The sequence below is a fragment of the Apium graveolens genome, chromosome 2, assembly GCF_009905375.1.
Source record: "Apium graveolens cultivar Ventura chromosome 2, ASM990537v1, whole genome shotgun sequence".
In the NCBI taxonomy this organism is placed as follows: Eukaryota; Viridiplantae; Streptophyta; class Magnoliopsida; order Apiales; family Apiaceae; genus Apium; species Apium graveolens.
Window position 1 is genome coordinate 291,942,341 of NC_133648.1, and position 20,076 is coordinate 291,962,416.

Consider the following 20,076-nt stretch of genomic DNA (forward strand, 5'->3'; position numbering starts at 1 on the left):
AAGTCTAATTTAATTATGTGCCTTACGTGCTCTGTGATTTACGTTATTATGTGAACTCTATGTGTTAGATAATTACATACGAGTTGGATAAAATCGTATGGGTAGACGCTAAGGGCTACGTGGTATCAGTCTGAGATTGCGTACGATGTAAGTCATCTAAACAAATATATTTCCTTGATAGATTCAGCACCAGCAAGGCGAATCAAGCCAGAGATAGAAGGCTGTGAATTATCCGAGGCAAAGTGCATACCAGGCAAGTTTTTCCCCTATTCTAAATTCAGAATAGTGAATTGCTTCCAACTTTCCATGACAGCTACACCTTGATAATTCTTGTTCATAAACACTGATACACAAATATTGATCATTTGTTTCTATTTCATTTTGATTCTTAATTTCTCCTAATTCATTGAATCCTCTATTCATATTCCAATAATTACATATACTCATATACTCTGATATATTCTGATGTTGGGATACTTCGAAAGCATACCAATTATTCCGGATGCTAAGCTATGTACTGGATGGTTACGATATGGGCCAGGTATGAACTGGACCCTTGATTATTAGGCCATAGTGCTTGGGTACCCTATATGTTGGTGGGGTCTATACAGTTGGTTATAGATCTGCGCTATATCCTAACTGATCAGCAGGTTATAGTGCATATTTTGGTTTTTGTGTCCAGTCTCGTTCATTTAGTACTCGCCAATAATGGCATACATTGTTCTTTACAAAAATAGATGGTTGTTCAAACCAACAAATTACCGGTTCATTTATTCTTCTCTCCTTTACACTATATATATTATTGCAATCTTGTTCAGCAATTTTGGCTCACCCCTATTATTGTTGTTCACCTTGTTTTTCAGTTAAGGTTGAGAATGAAACCCATCAGAACCCGAGTAGTCAAGAAGCGGGTCAAGCTGCGGGACCCTTTAATTCCAAGAGTGTTTGTCCCTATCCCAAAAGAGAGTTTTGAATTGCCAGAGCATGTGTAACAGGATAAGTGGTAGCTGTAATTTGAATAAAAGATGTTTAGTTTAAAATTTGAATATAAAGTTTATTTAGAAATGTTGTAATAAAGTTGGTGTGTCGTTCTTGTTTTCAATCCTTAACCTTAAAAAGATCTTGAGTAGTAGTAAGGGGTAATTATATATTCATATTATAATTGTACAGGTTCAGTAAGGTAGTTAGTGTTCGTAATACCCCAAATCTATACCCCGGATTTGGAGGGTGTTATATTAAGCATCTGCAATACATATATACAAAACATTCTGCAAGGGTGAGCAATCAAATGCTCAGCAGTACCACTATATGAATAACAAGTAATACGATTTAAAGTAAAGAAATTATAGGAACATAATTCATAACTCGCTAGATCACAAGTAAAACATATATAAACTGGATATCAAAACTAGCATGCTCTGTAAAGCAAAATCAACAGTCGTGTGCTGTGCATAAATACCAGAGTTCAATTTTAGCATGCTATTTTCATTTCCAATACCATTGTTCCATTATAGGAACCATAAAACCATATGTCCCGTTACAGGGACCACAAAACCATTTGTTCCGTTACTGGAACCACAAAACCATCTATTCCGTTACTGGAACCACAATCACAATCAGATAGGTATTGGATGTTATCTAGAGATGGCTGATCAGACCTCCACACAAATTATCTAGGATAGTTGGCCGGGCTATCACATAAATTGTCTAGGAAAGCTGATCGGGCTTTCACACAAATTAACTGGATCCGCAGAGACTAGCTAGGTCTCTGATTAACTATGCTGGACTAATCGGTGAAGATAGGGTGCGCAACCGAATTAGCCACTTACGCAACGTTATCCAATATCTGATCCATTTTATCCAGTTTTCAAAGTCACTTTTACCTATCTCTTGTTAAAAACCATTATGTCACAGCACACTATTCAAAACTTCCTTTCATTTTAATCACTTTTTAGAGATAGGTACTTTCAGAAGTTACTTTTCCCCAAAAACATATTTAAACAACATTTCAATACAGGGGATACATAAATTAAAACTTTTTTGTTCATGTTCGAAAATAAAATAACATTTCATTCATATATACTGCACCATAAGAGTATGGTAAGGGTACTTGCCTTACAGAGCTTTAGAACTATCACTGACTGATTTTGGATCGACTTGAACGTTCGACTTATCACCTAATTAGCAGACTATCCTGGATCCGACTTCAACGCTCAGGTCCTTCGCTTGGAACCTCGCTGCGCTTGTCGACTGATCACTAGGTTATCTTTAGTCCGATGTCAACTCTCGGGCCTTCCGACTATAACCTACAGAGTCAAAATACCTTAATTTAGACATTTGGCTTGACATATCCTCGCTAACAAACCTACCCATTCGATATCAAACACCGAATCGTAATTATACATATTATAATAACATACGCAATAATTAGGGTTCACGTTCTCGAAAATCGGTTCGGTGTTCGTTTCCAGAAAATACGTATACTCGTTATTTTACGAAATTAAGGTTACTGGTTTTAAAAAAATACTTCACCACAACATACAATCAAGTTTCGAATAATATATATATATATATTTATTTATTTATTTATATATTCGCTCGACGTCCCAATAATTACCGGATACGCTCCCGTATTTCCGTAGTTTGATTTCCTGGAAATCGGGCATCACTTCCTTCATTTATCGGACTATCCCGTCGAACCAATTCGATGTCTCAACAACCAATAATCACAATCTAATCTAATAACACAATTTAAATTATCCCGAGAATAAAATAAAATTTATAATTTATTATTTGGCTTACGAATCATCATCGCCAATAATCCGTCGGCTCAACGAGTTCATCGTCGACGGCGGCATAATTCTGACGGTGCCCATACGGGTTTCCTGTCGGAATTTCACCGATAATTTATTTTTATTCTTTTACATCCGAATAATTCAAACGATTATTAATTTACAAAATCACAGAAGCAATCATCGATTTAAATCGAAATCACACAGTCACTATAACATCACCTCAAACGGAAATAACGCCGGACACAACCGGCAACAGGCTGAAAAATACAGGACAACAATACAACGAACCCATCTGCTATACACACATCTATACACACATACATAAGTACATGTATATATATGTACAATCGATCACAGAAACGGAATCTAGACCAACATGTAACACAGCGGCTCACTGGAAAGTATGGCAGCGACTAGAAACCGGAATAGCGGCGGGCAGGGGCGGCGAAGCGCCGTGGAATTAGAAAACGGAGAGAGGGAAAGAGTGATGGAAGAGAGTGGAGAGACAAAGACTGTAAGAGGAGGTGGGAGAGAGATGAGAGATATGTGTGTGCTGTGTTTGTTTTTGTTTCAACACAGTAACAATTTGACCAATCAGCACCTGCCACACTTCCGATATTTCACCAGCACTTGACACGTACCTGTCTGTACAACCTAGTTTTATTTCGTGCTCAACATATACGAACCGAGGTGCACTTAAAACAGTTTCAAAAAATTACGAGAATAGTCTTAAAATGTTAGAAATATCCCGAAGTAAATAAAAACGTAATTTCCATAATTTTAAAACAATTTCTGAAACGCAATTTATACCCGCTTTTAACAATTAAACGAATCAACACGCGGATGAAATTAATCCCAAAAATTTTCAAAATAATTTTAAAATTCTCGGAATATTCCAAACTTAAATGAATATGAGTTTCGTAATTTTTGAATCATTTCTGAATTTAATAATGAATTTACACTTATATATAATCAGAAAATCATACAGAGTTAAATATTTGATGAAATATTGATATCTAAATTTTATAAATTTCCAAAACTAATTAAAATTATAAAACCATAAAAAATTTTTAGAGACAATCCAGATATTTATGAAAAATAAAACTGCAATGAAATCACTTTAAAAGCGGAACAAAACAATATAACTCAATAATTAACTACGCAGTTCAATCCCATACACTAGTAATCACATATACATCATAAAAAAGCAATAATCTGCTGACAGAACCCATATACATATTTTATTCATTTAATTATTTAATAATTATATATTTAAATAATGCGAGAATATACGAGTCGTTATACGAACCACTAGATTAAGTACTTACAGATTCTATAGAGTGTACTTCTATTTTAAGTAAAGTAATAATCACAACATAGAAAGCATGCAATATTTTTTAAAAAGCGTACGTGTCAAGTCTCGGCTTGGGATCATGTCTTTTATAGGGCTATTCTGGATGTATAATGCAATTTCGGTGGTTATATTCCATTTCAGTGGGAAAATGCAGTCAGATGTTTGGGGCTGTATAAGTGATCAATGGGTAGTAACTCATATCACGGAAGAAAACTTTGCGCATAGTTCCATTACTATTAATGGGTGGTTTCGCGATTTATTATGGGCACAGGCATACCAAATAATTCAATCTTATGGTTCTTCATTATCTGCATATGGGCTTTTCTTCCTAGGTGCCCATTTTGTACGGGACTTTAGTTTAATATTTCTATTCAGTGGACGTGGTTATTGGAAAGAACTTATTGAATCCATCGTTTGGGTTCATGATAAATTAAAAGTTGCTCCTGCTACTCAGCCGAGAGCCTTAAGCATTGTACAAAGACGTGCTATAGGATTAACCCACTACCTTCTGGGTGGAATTTCCCCAACACGGGCGTTCATTAGTTGCAAGAGCTATAAAACTTACTTTTATCGTAACACTCCTCAAGGTGTTGAAATGACATATTAGTTTATATAGAAATTAACTCTAGAAAAAAAATTAATTGAATTAAAGGTTGTATCACGTATGTCTATATATATAAGACATAATAAATAAGTAAATTTAAGTAATTTTATAATATATTTTAAGGTTTACTCTTACGTGCACGACCAATTTTATATTTTTTATAAATATACCATCATTACGTTAAAATCATATCATTTTATAAATGTTTTTGATATACACAAATTATTATGCGAAAATAATTATCTTATTATACTCAAATATTTAATTTGATAAATTTAAGCTCATGTTATAAAAAACTAATTATTTTAGCAATTAAAAATTATTTTGTGTGATTTTTATAGTAGCGATATTTATCTAAAATATATGAAACTTAATTAAATTTAATAAACTAAATTTGTTTGTCAAAATGACATGCAATCTCTAAAAAAATATAATATAAATAAAACAAAAAAATAGTAAAATCATTATTAATAGTATATTTCTTATAAAACTATATTAATATACACTCACACGTGAAAACTTATTTAAGTATATATACGGTCCGTCGCACGACCTTTTAGGCTAATTAAAAGAGAAGCGTTAGAGCATCTCCAAGGATAAAATTTAAAAATGTTAGCTAAAATATGATTAGCTAAAATTTTATTGAACCTGTAAGTATTTTTGCTCCAATGACATTAGCTATAATCATCATATATATTCATAATATTACTCTTTTTATTAATTTTAAATATATAAATGAAAAATTTTAGTTATTTCTTTTTTTGAAAAGGAGTTTAATTAATTATGTTTTATATTAGTGGAAATAAAATAATATATTTAATAAAAATATATTTTTTATAATATTATAACATTTTTATATTTATATCAATATTTTAAAGTAAACATTATAAAATAAAAATGAGTAATTATTATGAACATTACTTGCATATAATATAAAATATATGACTAAAACATATATTAATATATTAGAATTTTTATAAATTTAGTTAACAATAAAATAATTTTATCACACTTAACATTTTTTTTATAAATAAAAATACAAGCAGTACATCTATACTTATAATAATTATGAAGATATATATATATCATTTTCATATTATAATATTATATATTTAAATTTTAAACATGTTATAAAAACAAATAATAAAATTTAGAATAAAATTTAGGGCTAAATTAGGGTTAATATATGCGGGAGATGAATTGGAGTATTATAGATGATGGATGAACAATCAACAAATGTGGCGTGCTTGTTTTTCGTTATTTAAATTTATACCGAACATGTCTCCGTTAGAGTGTTCCATTTTGTACATATTATGTATAATAGATGTATTGCGTTGGAGATACTCTTAACTAGTGTTCTAAAAATCGGTCTAAGCGGCGCCTAGGCGCTATGCCATGGTAAAACGCCTCAATTCGGACCTAAGCGGTGATTTAGGCAATTTTTTAAAAATCGGGTCAAAATCGGGATTAGGCGGGTTAGGCGGTCAAAAATCGGTCCTAGACGGTTTAGGCGGGAAATAAATAAAAAAACATTTTTTTTTATATTTCTATAATTTTAATTCATTAATTTCATAATTTCACATAATATCATGTCAAATTCTGATATAAAGTATTAGTAATAAGTAACAAATAATCTAATATATTTATTTTCTCACTTAAAATATAAAAATGACATATTGTAATTAGTTTAAAAGTGTGAATTAAAATATATTTAATATTATAAACTCAATAATTAGTACATAATGATTGTCAAATGTGTAGATATTGTTTAATACCATTCTAATTTCTTTTTTCATACAAATATTTTATATATTAATCATTATAATTATAAAAAATAAAAATAATATTTATATTCTTCCGATTAATGTTCCGATTAATCTCCGACTTACAGATTAATTTCTCGAAGTTACCTCCGGCGGACTTAGTGATTAGTGGAACACTGCTCTTAACATATGTTCCCCGGATGGAGTATTATAATTTAAAGAAAATTGATTATAATCTAATTTACCTGATTTTCATCTGGCTTGGTTCCCATCTCTCCAAATTACAGACCTAGGACACGCGCAATTTGATTTTGGTACTTGAATAGAATAGAATAAATATATACAGCCAGGAGCTCTGATTGATCTGAAAATTGAAACAGGGGTAATGGCAACTAGAAATCGAAGCAGCATATTTAAAAAACACAGAACTACATTGAACAACAATCGCGTTCCAGTATCATCTTCGTCGACGTTCAACACTGCTGTCATTGAAATGTCTCCTCTTATACCTTTCTCTAAATCCAATCGATCTTCTTATGCTCCTCTCAGCACTAATGACGATCCTGGCCCTTCCAGGTCTCTCTCTCTCTCTCTCTCTCTCTCTCTCTCTCTCTCTCTCCCCCCCCCCCCTCTCCCCCTCTCCACCTTCTCCCTCTCCCTCCCTCTCTCCCCCGTCTGTGTGGATCAATTAGCTCTGGTTTTTGCTTCCAAATAGTTAGGTTAGGTTTATGTTCTCTTTTTGTTGCTTGTTCCAAATTTTACTATATAATTTTTAGTGTGTTTAGGCCCAATTTAATTGGTGTTACAGTTTAGATATTATAACACACTATTTTGAATATTAGTAGTTTCAAATGTTCTGTAAGTACTAGGAAATTAGTTTTTATTTTCTTCTTTTGGTTAATGTTGTCGGAACTATGTAGATATTTTTAGTGAAGTTACAGTTGATACTTATTTATCTACGACCTAGAGTAAGTTTTTTTTGCTTTAGAAGGAAATCACGTTTTACATTCTGTTTTATTTTTTTGATCGGAACTCTGTTGAGATTTCCAGTGTTTTAATGATTTGTTAAGCGTAGCTTGAAGTTTTAATAGTTTGTACTGTTGTTTAGGTCATTTTTTTGTTTGCATATATATAGTTAAATCGGAAAGTAGTTTCACTTTTTTGGTTGCATACATGTCCAGAAAGCAATTCTTAGTCAGGAAAATTAATTGTAAGCTAAAACTTACTTTGTTTGTGTTCCCTACCCGGTCATGCGTAGCAGCACCTACCTATTCTCCGCTTTGCACAAAATCGCCTGTTTCCCATATACTGTCCGGTAGCTCAGTTCTGAATCAACAGACTCAGCTGCGTCTGAGAGGCTACAAGAGCTGGAGAATTGCGTCACTACAGAGCTTGCCAGAGGGTAAAGTTTTGCGCCTGGCTGGCATTTGACCGGAATAGGTGTTTGTTTGTGTTTTTATATTGTATACTACATTTCACAATAAACTTTTTATTATAAAACTATATATCTTGTTACTATTTCGGTCTCAATACAGAGTTCGGAATCTGGTTATGTTATCTAGAATGGCTTATGGTCGATGTTTAAATTGGGTATATAGTATACAGATGCAATTTTCTAATACTGATGACATTATCAATTTAATTATATCACTAAACTTGGGAAAACAATTTCCTATGTAATTATCAAACACAAGAGAATGAGATGCATCACTATCATTGCTATCATTTCATTTCCCAAATTAGTTCAATTTTCCACCAAACAAACAAGGGTTTTATATTCTCTTTTTGTTGGTTTAATTTGAGCGAAGAACAGATTTATGGTATTTATTCGTCGATTATGAATTTGGTGACATGTTCATGCCCGTTTGAGAAATTTTAAAATAAGTAACTTATGACTAAAATGAATAAATGACTTATAAGTGATAAGTAGATGAATACATACAAGTTAAATAAGTGTTTGGAGAATTTTACTTATAAGTCAGAATTTTTTCACTTAAATGAACTAAAATAAATAATTTTTAAATACAATTATCTTAATTTGTGAATTTTGAATTAGAAAAACATTTAAAAACATAAATTTAAAAAGTAAAGTTAATAAAAAAACGAAAATTAAAATTAGTTAAGAAAAAATATGTCGTTTCTAGCATTCAACTTATCAGCTTATAAGTTGGGTAAGCAAACAAACGTCGATAAGTACTTACAGGCTTATAAGTCAATAAATCACTTATTTAGTGGTCGCCAAACAGGCCCGAAGTATTTCTATAGAGTAAGACATTGTGATTCAATTATTTTATAGGGGTTGTGTGTATGTTACCATTTTGATGAACTTGAATTGTGGATTTGCTCGTTAGTCATTTTCAAAACTTGTATCTACCAGTGAGATATTCATTCATATGTATCTCCATCCAAGGGGAAAAGATCTATATTTTTATTAAAAAATAAAATTAATAATCATTATATGTTAAAGCATATTGATTTGTTTGCAAAAAAGTCAAACAACCTATATATAGGACTAGTGGTAGTTCTATTAGGTGATCTCCAAAATTAGAAATTTGAGATCATACACTTCAATATGCGAAGTGGCCAGTTGGGGGCGGGGTAATATCTACCCAAGTATGGCTGTATTTGTTAGACGTGTAGAAGTATTATTGCTTAATGAATTTGTATCCTTGCTGTTTCCTTATTCCTCTTTTTTGCTTCTTTTGAATAGTTCTATTTGCTGTGCACCTCATGATTCTAGGCAAGTATGGCCGAATTAGTTGGACAAGTAGAATATTAGTGCATGATGACTTTGTAACTTGTTGTCTCCTTATTCCTCTTTTCCGCTTTTTCTGAAAAGTTCTATTCACTGTGCACTTCATTATTCTACAACAATTACTCTAATATTAACCAGTTTCTGGATTGAATGCTGGAACAAAACGATTTGTAGTTAACTTCTGTGCTGTTTCTTTTTCAGAATTTGTTCTTATATATCTACTATTAAGGCTCCTTTGATGATTGTTCTTATTTTTTATTATCTTATATAACTTCCTTTTTTGTTTGGATAAGTGTATATTTCTCTTTTCATTTACCCATCAAGTGAAAGCACATTGTGTAACTGTTTGATAATCATTTTAGATTTAACACAAAAAGACAAAGATAAAATGTAGAATAATGTCGCGCTGTTGGGATGAAATTCAATCATTTATTTGTTTTTTACCAGTGTGGCGACCTTAATTCAATAGCAATGTTCACTTTTCTTGGTATTTATAACCAGGCCGTGTTGCTAAGTTATTAAAAAAGAACATCTTAAAATGCATGGGAACTGATTACACAGTTTTTAGTGCATAATAAAGAAATGAGAGGACACGAGTAGTAGATTTTCTTTGAAAGGTGGAAACAAAAATTAATTGTTATACACCCTCTAGAATGATTATAGTAGTAAGGAAACTTTTTGTTATGCTTGTTGAATGTTGATTTTGCTGAATGAATATAAAATATACAATGGCATTTTATTATTGTCATTTTTAAAGATGGAAAAGTTATTTAGTTTTGTTTATCTACCTCCTCAGTCTGATTCTCTTGACCTTCCCTTCCCTTTTGGTTATAAAAAAACTCTTGGTATTTCCTGCTTAGTTGCATCTTTCCTTTAGAATCCACCAACGTGAGCACTGAGACACCTCACGTCTGTAAGGTAAGGTTACCCATCTATGAATTCTTTAGCCATTATTGTGTTATCTCCTACTTGATATCACTTTGAATTTTGTCGTAATATGTTTAATCTACCTTTCCACCACAAATAGATTTACTGCATAACTGACCTCCAGAATGAGACTTATCTCTTCACTTCATTTGGTCAGTGAAAGAAAATTTTCATATAATCTAACTGGGGAAAGCATTTTCTTTTTCAGCAGTTCGGATGTATTTTCCATAGGTCTACCTCCAGATTGGGTTGATGTTTCGGAAGAAGTTTCTTCCAATATACAGAGAGCTCGAGAAAAAATGGCAGAGTTAGCTAAGGTTCATGCAAAAGCTTTAACGCCTTCTTTTGGAGATGGGAAAAAAGATCAGTATCTGATAGAAGAACTTACTCAGGAGATTACAGCTCTATTAAGAAAGTCAGAAAAGAGGCTAAAGAAACTTTCTGATGGCGGGCCTTCTGAGGATTCAAGTATCCGGAAAAACGTTCAGGTAAGATTGTTAGTGAATGTTGACCTTAATCCGCATTGTTTGAAATGTTGATTGTTATTGGAGAGGGCCTTTTTCTGGTTACTAGTTACATGAATAATTGCGTATGGTTATACTCTGTGGTATTGTTGATTTGTGTTTCATTTTGCTTAAACTGTCACCAATATTTGTTTGTATATGAATTGTGGTTTCCTAGCTCGCATGTTTGTGATTGTGAATGTCCAGTTGGATTTTTATCATTCCTTAAACATTTTACTGGTGCATGGTTATGAATGCAAGCTATAGAAATGTTTTTGGTGGGCTAAAAGGATGAACTGCCTGACATGATTGTTTTTATACAGCGTTCCCTTGCAACAGATCTTCAAAATATTTCAGTGGGGCTTCGTAAGAAACATTCCTCTTATTTGAATCGTTTGCGTCAGCAAAAAGAGGTTTGTCTACAAAAACAATTGGGACATTTTCATTAGCATATTTTGAGTTTTTTTTTCTAGTTATTATGTCACATGTTACTATATCATCATGCCCAGGTTATCATTATGAAATTTTCAGTTGCTAGTCCTAGTAACTTTTTTGTGTTTACAATATAGGAACATGACGGGCTTGACATTGAAATGAATTTGAATGAAACTAAATCCAGATTAGCTGATGATGAATTCAGTGACGTGGTATGGTTCACCCTTGTTATTTGTTGCTTTTCTTAGATTGTGAAATTGTGAACTCATTACGTAAAAGTCCAGTAAATTGCAATATACAAGTTCTTTAAGTTACAATGGTGGATGATGCAGGGTTAGATTCTCTAATTTTCAATTTATGTGCTAGAAAAATGCTGATTGAAACATAGGAAACTAATCATAAAAATAATTGTGGTTGATTAACTAGGGTTTTACTGAACATCAAATGACAAAAGTAAAGAAAAGTGAGCATTTTACAGCTGAAAGGGAAAGAGAGATAAACCAGGTTTGTGTATCTCCTTTGTTGGTAGTACTATAAGATAGTTCTGATTGTCATTTTAGAGAAAACAATGATGTGTAGGTTTTGGAATCAGTAAATGAGCTGGCCCAAATTATGAAGGATCTATCAGTCCTTGTAATAGACCAGGTTTAAGTCCTATCTTCTTCGGTCATTATAAACTTATTGTGGCTATCCAGGATTTATACTTACTAAGTACTTTCTTCAGGGAACAATTGTTGATCGGATAGACTACAACATTCAGAACACTGCTACATCAGTAGAGGAAGGCCTCAAACAATTGGAAAAGGTATCTTTATGTGTCTTTTTGTCTACTTATATGAAAATTTTAATGATGTGGTCTCTTTTTCTTCTTGGTCTGTTACAAATCGCAAAAGTTCATTCTTACTCTTTCAAAATTTACAGGCAGAGAGAAGCCAAAAAAGTGGGGGAATGGTGAAGTGTGCTACTGTTCTTGTTATTATGTGCTTCATTATGCTAGTACTCCTAATCCTTAAGGAAGTACTCTTCTGATTGTATAGCTGCTTATTAGAGTGAATGGAAGACTAGTAATTTTGTTGAAGGAAGAGACGCTTTGTTGTTACTTGTCAGTGTTAGGGAGAAACTAGATAGCTTACTGTTGTGATGAGATATTGGAGGTTGAAAGTACTACAGGAAGCACATTAGAATATAGAATGGAAAGATTACATCAACATTTTGGATTGAATTGTACTCTTTTTTTTAGATTTAAAAATTGAATTACCCATAGTGACTCTTCGGAAGTAACACACTAGTTGGTTCAGTAAAAAGCAGAAAGCCCATTCCTAAATGGCCCATCACCGGCATAAATTGCCACCTCACCCTGAAGTGGGTGTGGGTTTGTTAAAAAAATGACCTCAACCCGTCCAATTCAAAATCCACTTTCCACAGTTTGTAGAGCCTCTAATATTATTATTATAATATATATATATATATATATATTTAGTAAAATTATTTTTTAATTTAATTTATTAATGTTAAAATTGTAATAATTAAATTAAAGTGACTAAGAATTTTAAAAATACTATTAAAAAAAACATGTCTCGGTAATTAAAATATATCATATAATTAAAAATCATGAAATGAAAAACAGCATACAAGAAAATATTAAATTTTACACAGAAATTTAATTTTAGAAATTATTTTTTTTAATGTAATATAATTTAACTATATCATATTAAAAAAAATAAGATATAAACCGAAGAATTTAGTAACCATAAGTTTTAAAAAAACAAAGTAGAGTAAAAATGATGCCCCAGAAGCCAGATGCTACGGATGGTGTGCTAGAGAGAGAAAGAAACAATAAAAAAAATGAAAAAACGGTAAGTAGTCGAGACCCAGTATAATGGAACGGGACCGGTTTTTTCCGACCTCTCCAACGCATCAGCTTTCTTATTTTATGAATCCATGTCACTTTGTTTTGCTTGTCTCGAGGTGGCAACTAGGTCCCCGCTGCGGGTGCTCTAATAAAATGATTAATCAGTCACTCATATGTATGAATATAACCTTATAGTTTGTACCACTCCCTCCGTCCTATATTTTTTTTGGCTGATTTAACTTTGCGAACACATCAAGAAATATGGGGGCCGAGTAAGTAAATTTTGACTTAAAAGGTAGCTTTATTTACTTCCTTGTTTTTTCAAGGTTTATCACGTGTGCTACTATTTACGCTGGTAATCTAAGTATCTAACTTGTTAATATTTGTTTACTACATATACAGGCGAAGTATTAGCAATACGGTCTCCCAACCAACTTTAAATTTATACTTTTATACCATTTTAGTATAAAATTCCAGTCCAACTCGACTCTCAAACTTATATTATTTTGTTATCACACCAAAAATTATAACTAATTTGGTGCTAAACCAGCCATATAAGTGTTTTCATATTCCCACGTCTCCTTGCATAAATTTATTTGTATTGTATTCCACCATATTTTAGTAAAACAATAATTTTTACAGTGTTGAAATTGTTAGTTAAATTGTTAAGAAGGTAGTTACTTAATTAATATGAGATCTTTTAGACGTATCAAAAATAAATTTGTATGGACTAAAGCCGATAATCAATTACTAGCAAGCCCAAACAGTGGTATTAAAACTCGATACAAAGCAATCAATGTTCTACTACTGTGAAGTTAAGGTCACCCTAGCAAGTAGCATGCCAAACATATGTATTAGAAAGATTTATTATTTTGGTGTGATAGGTTAGCTGGGTTGGAGCTAAGTTAATATACTGTAATTTTTTACATCATTCTCCGAGTCCGAGTCGAATCATTACAATTGTATATTACAAATTACAATAAATTTTTCTCAGGGTTCTGTTTTTTTGCATAATGTGTATGGGACTCAAAAACTTCAGTTTGAGAACCTAATATGGGCTTGTGAATAGAATATGTTACTTTCAGAGAACTTTTTTTATTTCCGGAGCAAAAAAGTTATGGAAAGATGGAATTACCCTTATATTCAACTTTTTTTTCAGGGCTTTGATTTTGAATTAGGGGTGTAGTTTTGTCTTCTCATGTAAATAGGGTGCAATGACAATAATATTGCACATAAAGTATAGATAAATAGAATCAACCATTAAAAGCTGCTGCCTGCTAGTATAGGCTTAAAGAATGAAAGTAAATAAAATTATGTTCAGTCTCCTTAAAGAATATCTAAATTATAGCTGAAGAAACACAGTAACAAATGAAGCTATAAGATAGATTAAAACACTTTTTGCGCTTATACCATGACCATCACTTGGAAGCATAGAAGGAAGAGAACACTCTTCACCATTGAAGTAAACCTTAGTTGGATATCCATCCCCATGAATCACATTGATTCCAGGTGCGGTTTTCTTGGTAAAGGAGACAACCGATTGCTGTGAGCCAGGAACGCGAGGATCTTTCCTTGGATTCTTTCCATCTCTCTCAGCGACGATATAGTTTAATCCAGGAAGCCCCTGGATAAATAGTGTATGATGAGTACCCGAGAGAGCTGTTCCATTGAATGAGTATGCTTGTTCAAAACCAGGCATTGCATTGTCTAGTTGTACTGCAGCAAACCAATCAGCAAAGTCAGTTTCACCCCAATTGAAAACTGTCATTCTTGCGCTCCATCCATCTTTGAAATCAGAAAGTAAATGCCAGTTGATACTAACGCCACAATAATCGGGACAAGGCAATGGATCAGGCATTTTCCAATTGTTATTTCTACTAAATTCCTCTGCCAATTTAGTTCTATTATCAAAAGGGATAAGTAGAGCTTGTGATGGTAAAAGAAGTGCTTGTGTTGTAGCACTACACATATCACTCGGATCCGGTTTGCATCCACAAGCACAGGTGTTGCAGGGGATAACTGATTCATTGTTGAACGATGAGAAAGATACACAACATTTCGGGCTCTCTGACTTTGAACGTGAAATGTTACACACCACTTGCCAAGAAGCAATTGCTACTGTTTCTGAAGATAAACCCTCGGGATTGGGAAACAATGTTGGATTAACACGAACTGGCGGACCACATTGATAATCAGGGCTATTTGTTCCATTGATTCTCCAGTTTTGTGGTGGAGTAAGCTGAGTCCTGTTCAAATCTGGAGGCATTTTGTAAACCTGCATTTGAAATATTGACGCGGACCTGGTTGGATCCATAGTAGGTGGTAAAATTGTCCCATTTCGGCAACAAAATGGAATCCTTCCAAGACTTGTATCGTTTGTTCTGTCGAGTGGAAGATCAATAATCACTGGTCTTCTTTCACAATTCAAGGCTGCGGAAAAATCCAAGTCTTGGTAAAATTCACCTTGCCGGCCATAGATGCATTCATTTGTATCTACAATAAAAGGATACGCTCCTCTCATGGTGTTAATGAATTCATCTCTCATCCATTCCCAGCTCAAGTGCCAATAATCAAGACGGCTAATTGGATTTTGATTCGAGATTGTGACCTGTGCCAGGTAATTTGATTCGTATGATCTAATCACGTCATACATTATGCTGATGTCTCCATTCTGGAGGGGTTGGAAAATTTCTTGATCCTCTAATTCAAAGCTAGGCGGGGCATTTGAGTCTTTAAAGCAACATACCTGAGTTACATTCCCTGAAATTCGAGACATGCATATATTAATTTAAGGTAATCTCACCACCGTAGTTTGCAGGCTGAAGGAATTTTGTCATAAGGCTTAGTATTCTAGTCTAACATTTTATCTAATTAGAATATCGATATTATGCTTAATCTTACACAATATGCTTTTTACTCTAAGGTGGATAGTTATTTAAGAAAGTGTTACAGTAATTCAGTCGTTAGCCTACTACCAATACTCTTCCTCATCCCCCGGCATTGGCCACTGCCATATGTCTGAATCCCCACTCCCCTACTGTTTACTTGAGAATCTAATGTATCGGTAGGTACTTAACATGCTACCATTCATAAAATAAAACACAGGCCTAGTGCAATGAAAGTAATTAAGGAAGAAATAGTTGCACTCTGTCAGTAAAACTAACCTTGAACAGAAGGACTAGTACAAGAAAACCCATCATTAGCAATCCGAAGAGAAGCTGGAAGAGGAATATCCGGAGATCCAACTCCAAACTGAGTACCCACCAATTCCACCCGAGCTAGCATCAAGTTAAAATCTCCAGCCGTCTGAATCCCAGTTCTAAGAGTAGTCACTGGAAAACCAGCCAAAACTGCACCAGTGCTAACATTAGCAGGAAGTGAAGTTCCATCAGCTAGGACAGCATTAGAAGCAGAGACCAACAGCTCATTGTGCTTAAACCCCACAAAAACCCGCCATGAGGGTAGCTCTTGTAAGCCATTGTTGAGGACTGTGAGAGTGGATTGGAACCTGTAGGCCTGTTGGGTCAAATTGGAAGGGACCATAGGTGGGACTGGGTACCCTGATACATATGTGTATGTAACAAGAATCTCATTGCATTGATTTGGAGGTTGGGCTTGTGACAAGGAGACTGTGTGTAAAATAGAGAGGATTAACAGTTTGTAAATGTAGGGAGAGCAATGAAGTTTTCCCATTATGTATGCCTTTTAGCTTGTAATCCTTAGGTAGCCAACAACATATATAGTATGTACCAGATTATTAAAAAACCCTTATACATAAATGTTTATTATTGTACAAGATGAAATGGACCAACGAAGACCAAATCCAGGTTATTGGAAAGGTGCTGTGCCGGCTATTCTGATATGAAAAGAGGGACTGCTAGATCGCATAATAATGAGAATATGTGCATGAAATGTTTGTTTGAGGATGTGCCGTCTTGCTTAGACAGACTGCAAGTCAACATATACATTTTGCAGTCCTTTGTATGTTAATTTTTAACTTAATAATTAAGAGCTGGAGGCTTATGGACTGTTGGTTGGAGTTAAGTTTTTGTTGTTTAAATTCCCTACCCATCTTTATAAATTAGATATATATCAAGTGATCAAGAAACATTCGGACTAGCTACATAAATTACTCGAACCATAACAAGGTATTAAAACTTGTTTTCAGAAGAAGTCTTGGTTTCGAATATGTGATATATACCTACATTCTGTTAGCAGTGATGTATAATTATTTTATTTTTTTTGTAATTCCTAAATTATTATGAGCTCATAATGGGTCTATTATGCAAATAAATGTTCCAGTGGGATGTCACATCTCTGGCAAGAAGTGATCGATAACTTTTTTAAGAGAACATACTGCTCCTTAAGTTGACACTATTTATAATAAGTGATTGACTATTAATTTACGTCTATTTTATAAGATCAAATATAATTATGGGTGATTTTGTTGGATTCGTATTTATGAGTATTTTAATATAATGAAATTTCTATATTTAATACTAATATAAAATTAACAATCAAAAGTCTGTATTGTCAAACGTGTTCAATATAAATAGAAAATGTTTTTAGGGACGGAGGGAGTATGGTTTTTAAATGTGGTGTAAAAATATCTTAGTCTTTGATAGATGGTTGAGAGTAGAAGATATCATCACATTACCGGGACATGTAATAACTAATACTCCATCCGTCTTGTGACATGTGTGCCAATGCACATTTTTGATTTTTAATATCTTTAATTTGGTATTATTATTAAATATAAAAATTTTATTATATTAAAATACTCATAAATACGAATTCAAGAAAATCACTTATGACTATATTTGATCTTATACGTAAATTAATAATCAGTTGCTTACGATGAAAAATGCCAAAAGTCAAAATAGAGAACTTATTATTATCATGAGACGGAGGGAGTACTTATACATGAGTTTGAAAATGACAGAATGAGTTTGATGGGAAAATGAACTCTCATTGCATTGCAGGAGAAGAACGAGCGAATGACAAGAAAACCTACTTACAATGGCCGTAAGGTTGTCTCAAGTTAGGGTTCCTAAATATCAATTATACGCAATTTGAATCAGATCGATTTTAGGATAAAAATTGAAAAAAGTAATTTTAGAAATTTTTCATCCACAACCGTAAATAGTTAACCGCATCATTTGCGGTTGCAAATTTACGGTTATTGCGATTTGATTTGCGATTTCACCGCTTAATATAAAACATTAAAAAAAATATAATTAAACATTAATAAATTTATGTTGAAGTTATTTGATAAATTACCATTTAGAAATGAAGAATGCAAAGTTTCCGGCTAAACGACTAATAGCTAATATAAATTGCAGCACCCTTTAAATCCGGTGATCCCCTACCCTGTTGTTTCGGGTACTGCTAATAAAAAAAGTATAATGCAACTTGAACTTATTGAACCTGAACATATTAGCATCTCCCACTGAAATAGCTATATCTGACAGCTATACGAGTAAACTATAGATATTATTTAAAATTTACTAAACTAGTAAGAAATTATACTTCAACGATATTATCTATAATGACTAGTTATATTTAAAAAGCTGCTACTTTTAAATTTCAACGGTTATTTTTAGTGAAAAAAGTTACTAAATAAATAATTTTTTATTTAATTTAAGTGAAAATAAAAAATATATTTAATAAAAACATATTTTTTTTAAGAATATATTTGATGATATTATAGTAATATTTTAAACATGATAAACATTGGTTAACAAAAATTAATTTTATATTTTATAAAAAATTTAACTAAATTTAATTTATCATATTTTTTTATTAGTATTTCATAAAATGTTATATTAAAATAATTATATAAGTAATTGATAAATTTGGTTAACAATGATTTTTTTTTACAAATTTTTGATAAATATTTTTACAGTTAACATTACTTAAATTAAATAAAAAATATATATATAATAATTATTAAAAAAATAATAAATACATATACATACAAGTTAGAATTCAATTCATTTTCACATATAAAATATCACAAGAATGACGGGAGGTAACCTCGCATTGATATAGCTAATGAGGACATGATCAACAAATTTAGAAGACCAAACCCTTATAACTATAATTTTAGCTAATAGAAAGAGCCCATTGAAATGATTAAAATTTTAGATAATAGGTATATTGGTTGACATCCGACAATTTTAGCTAACAATGAATATGATTGAAGTTGCTCTAATTGGAGTTGCTCTAATGCTAACATAGAGACTAAGTGATGAATTAGGTTTGAGGAAATAACAAAAGTAGTATTCGTAATTGGATTTTTCTAATGTGTGCGCATGACCACATGCTAAGAAAGTGTGATAGATAAGTTATAAAATTTTGATTGGTGAAGAGCTCATTAATAAAGATGGACCCTCTGCACGCACAAAAGTCCCAACCAATCAAATTTTTACAACTCGTCTATCACATTTTCTTAGCATGTGGTCATGGGCACACACTAGACAAACAATAATTTTATAATATTTAATAATAATATATTTTTTAAAAAATAAATATGTTTACTTATTAGTTTAAACACTATAAAAATATTTTATTATAAATTTATTTTGCAATCATGATTACAATTTTATTATTTTTTAAATTTTAAAACTGCATCTAAATCACAAATAAATGATACATAAAATTATCATTCGCAATCAATCCATCTTTCTTGATTATCCACGGAATGCACGATTGCGATCCGTAGGCCCCATTTGGTATTGCTATTGCAGACAGTTACAACACCTTTTTGCTGAAAATTTGTCAGATTAACTGTCAGATAGGTGTTTGATAAATTCTAAAAGCTGCTGTTAGCAAAAGTATGTCCCCCATATTTTTGGAAAAAACTGTTTTCAGCTTTTGCAAAAAGTATCTATCAGTTTCACCATCAAACCTTCTCAAAAACATTATTTTATATATTATATCTCAAAATATGCATTAATTAAAAATTACCAAATAATCATCTAATTTTCCTGACAATACTTTTTTTACCAGCACTTTTTTTTTCAGAGCACAACAATTTTTAACAGAAACAGAGCCGTAGTTCGGGCGATTCGTCTCTGGAGACCTAA

The 20,076-nt window shown here is 32.3% G+C and overlaps 2 protein-coding genes across 3 annotated transcripts; one reads left to right on the forward strand and one right to left on the reverse strand.

Annotated features, from left to right (window-relative positions):
• Positions 1–6,742: 6,742 nt before the first annotated feature.
• On the forward strand, positions 6,743–12,385 carry LOC141708593 (tlg2p-like protein a). Of its 2 annotated transcripts, none has more exons than XM_074512297.1 (8): positions 6,743–7,092; positions 10,407–10,686; positions 11,025–11,114; positions 11,271–11,348; positions 11,563–11,640; positions 11,716–11,781; positions 11,861–11,941; positions 12,058–12,385. In XM_074512297.1, exons 1-8 carry the CDS (start codon positions 6,902–6,904, stop codon positions 12,163–12,165), a joined length of 972 nt encoding a protein of 323 aa, XP_074368398.1. In that variant the 5' UTR covers positions 6,743–6,901; the 3' UTR covers positions 12,166–12,385. The 2 variants fall into 2 exon arrangements, with proteins under 2 accessions (XP_074368398.1, XP_074368399.1); XM_074512298.1 differs by having other exon boundaries at positions 10,410–10,686.
• A 1,877-nt stretch (positions 12,386–14,262) lies between these two features.
• LOC141706346 (COBRA-like protein 7) lies at positions 14,263–16,371 on the reverse strand. Its single transcript, XM_074509131.1, has 2 exons — positions 16,153–16,371; positions 14,263–15,748 (listed from the first exon to the last, which is right to left on the reverse strand). The coding sequence occupies exons 1-2, from the start codon at positions 16,271–16,273 to the stop codon at positions 14,331–14,333; spliced, it is 1,539 nt and encodes a 512-aa protein (XP_074365232.1). The 5' UTR covers positions 16,274–16,371; the 3' UTR covers positions 14,263–14,330.
• Positions 16,372–20,076: the final 3,705 nt, after the last annotated feature.

What these genes read in the sequence shown, in the direction of transcription:
- LOC141708593 (XM_074512297.1), top strand. Translation starts at nt 6,902, where the DNA reads ATGGCAACTAGAAATCGAAGCAGCATATTTAAAAAACACAGAACTACA. An exon ending in GACGATCCTGGCCCTTCCAG is followed by an intron (nt 7,093 to 10,406) that starts GTCTCTCTCTCT and finishes TTTCTTTTTCAG; the next exon opens with CAGTTCGGATGTATTTTCCA. An exon ending in CAGTCCTTGTAATAGACCAG is followed by an intron (nt 11,782 to 11,860) that starts GTTTAAGTCCTA and finishes TACTTTCTTCAG; the next exon opens with GGAACAATTGTTGATCGGAT.
- LOC141706346 (XM_074509131.1), bottom strand. Translation starts at nt 16,273, where the DNA reads ATGCTAGCTCGGGTGGAATTGGTGGGTACTCAGTTTGGAGTTGGATCT. An exon ending in TACTAGTCCTTCTGTTCAAG is followed by an intron (nt 15,749 to 16,152) that starts GTTAGTTTTACT and finishes CTCGAATTTCAG; the next exon opens with GGAATGTAACTCAGGTATGT.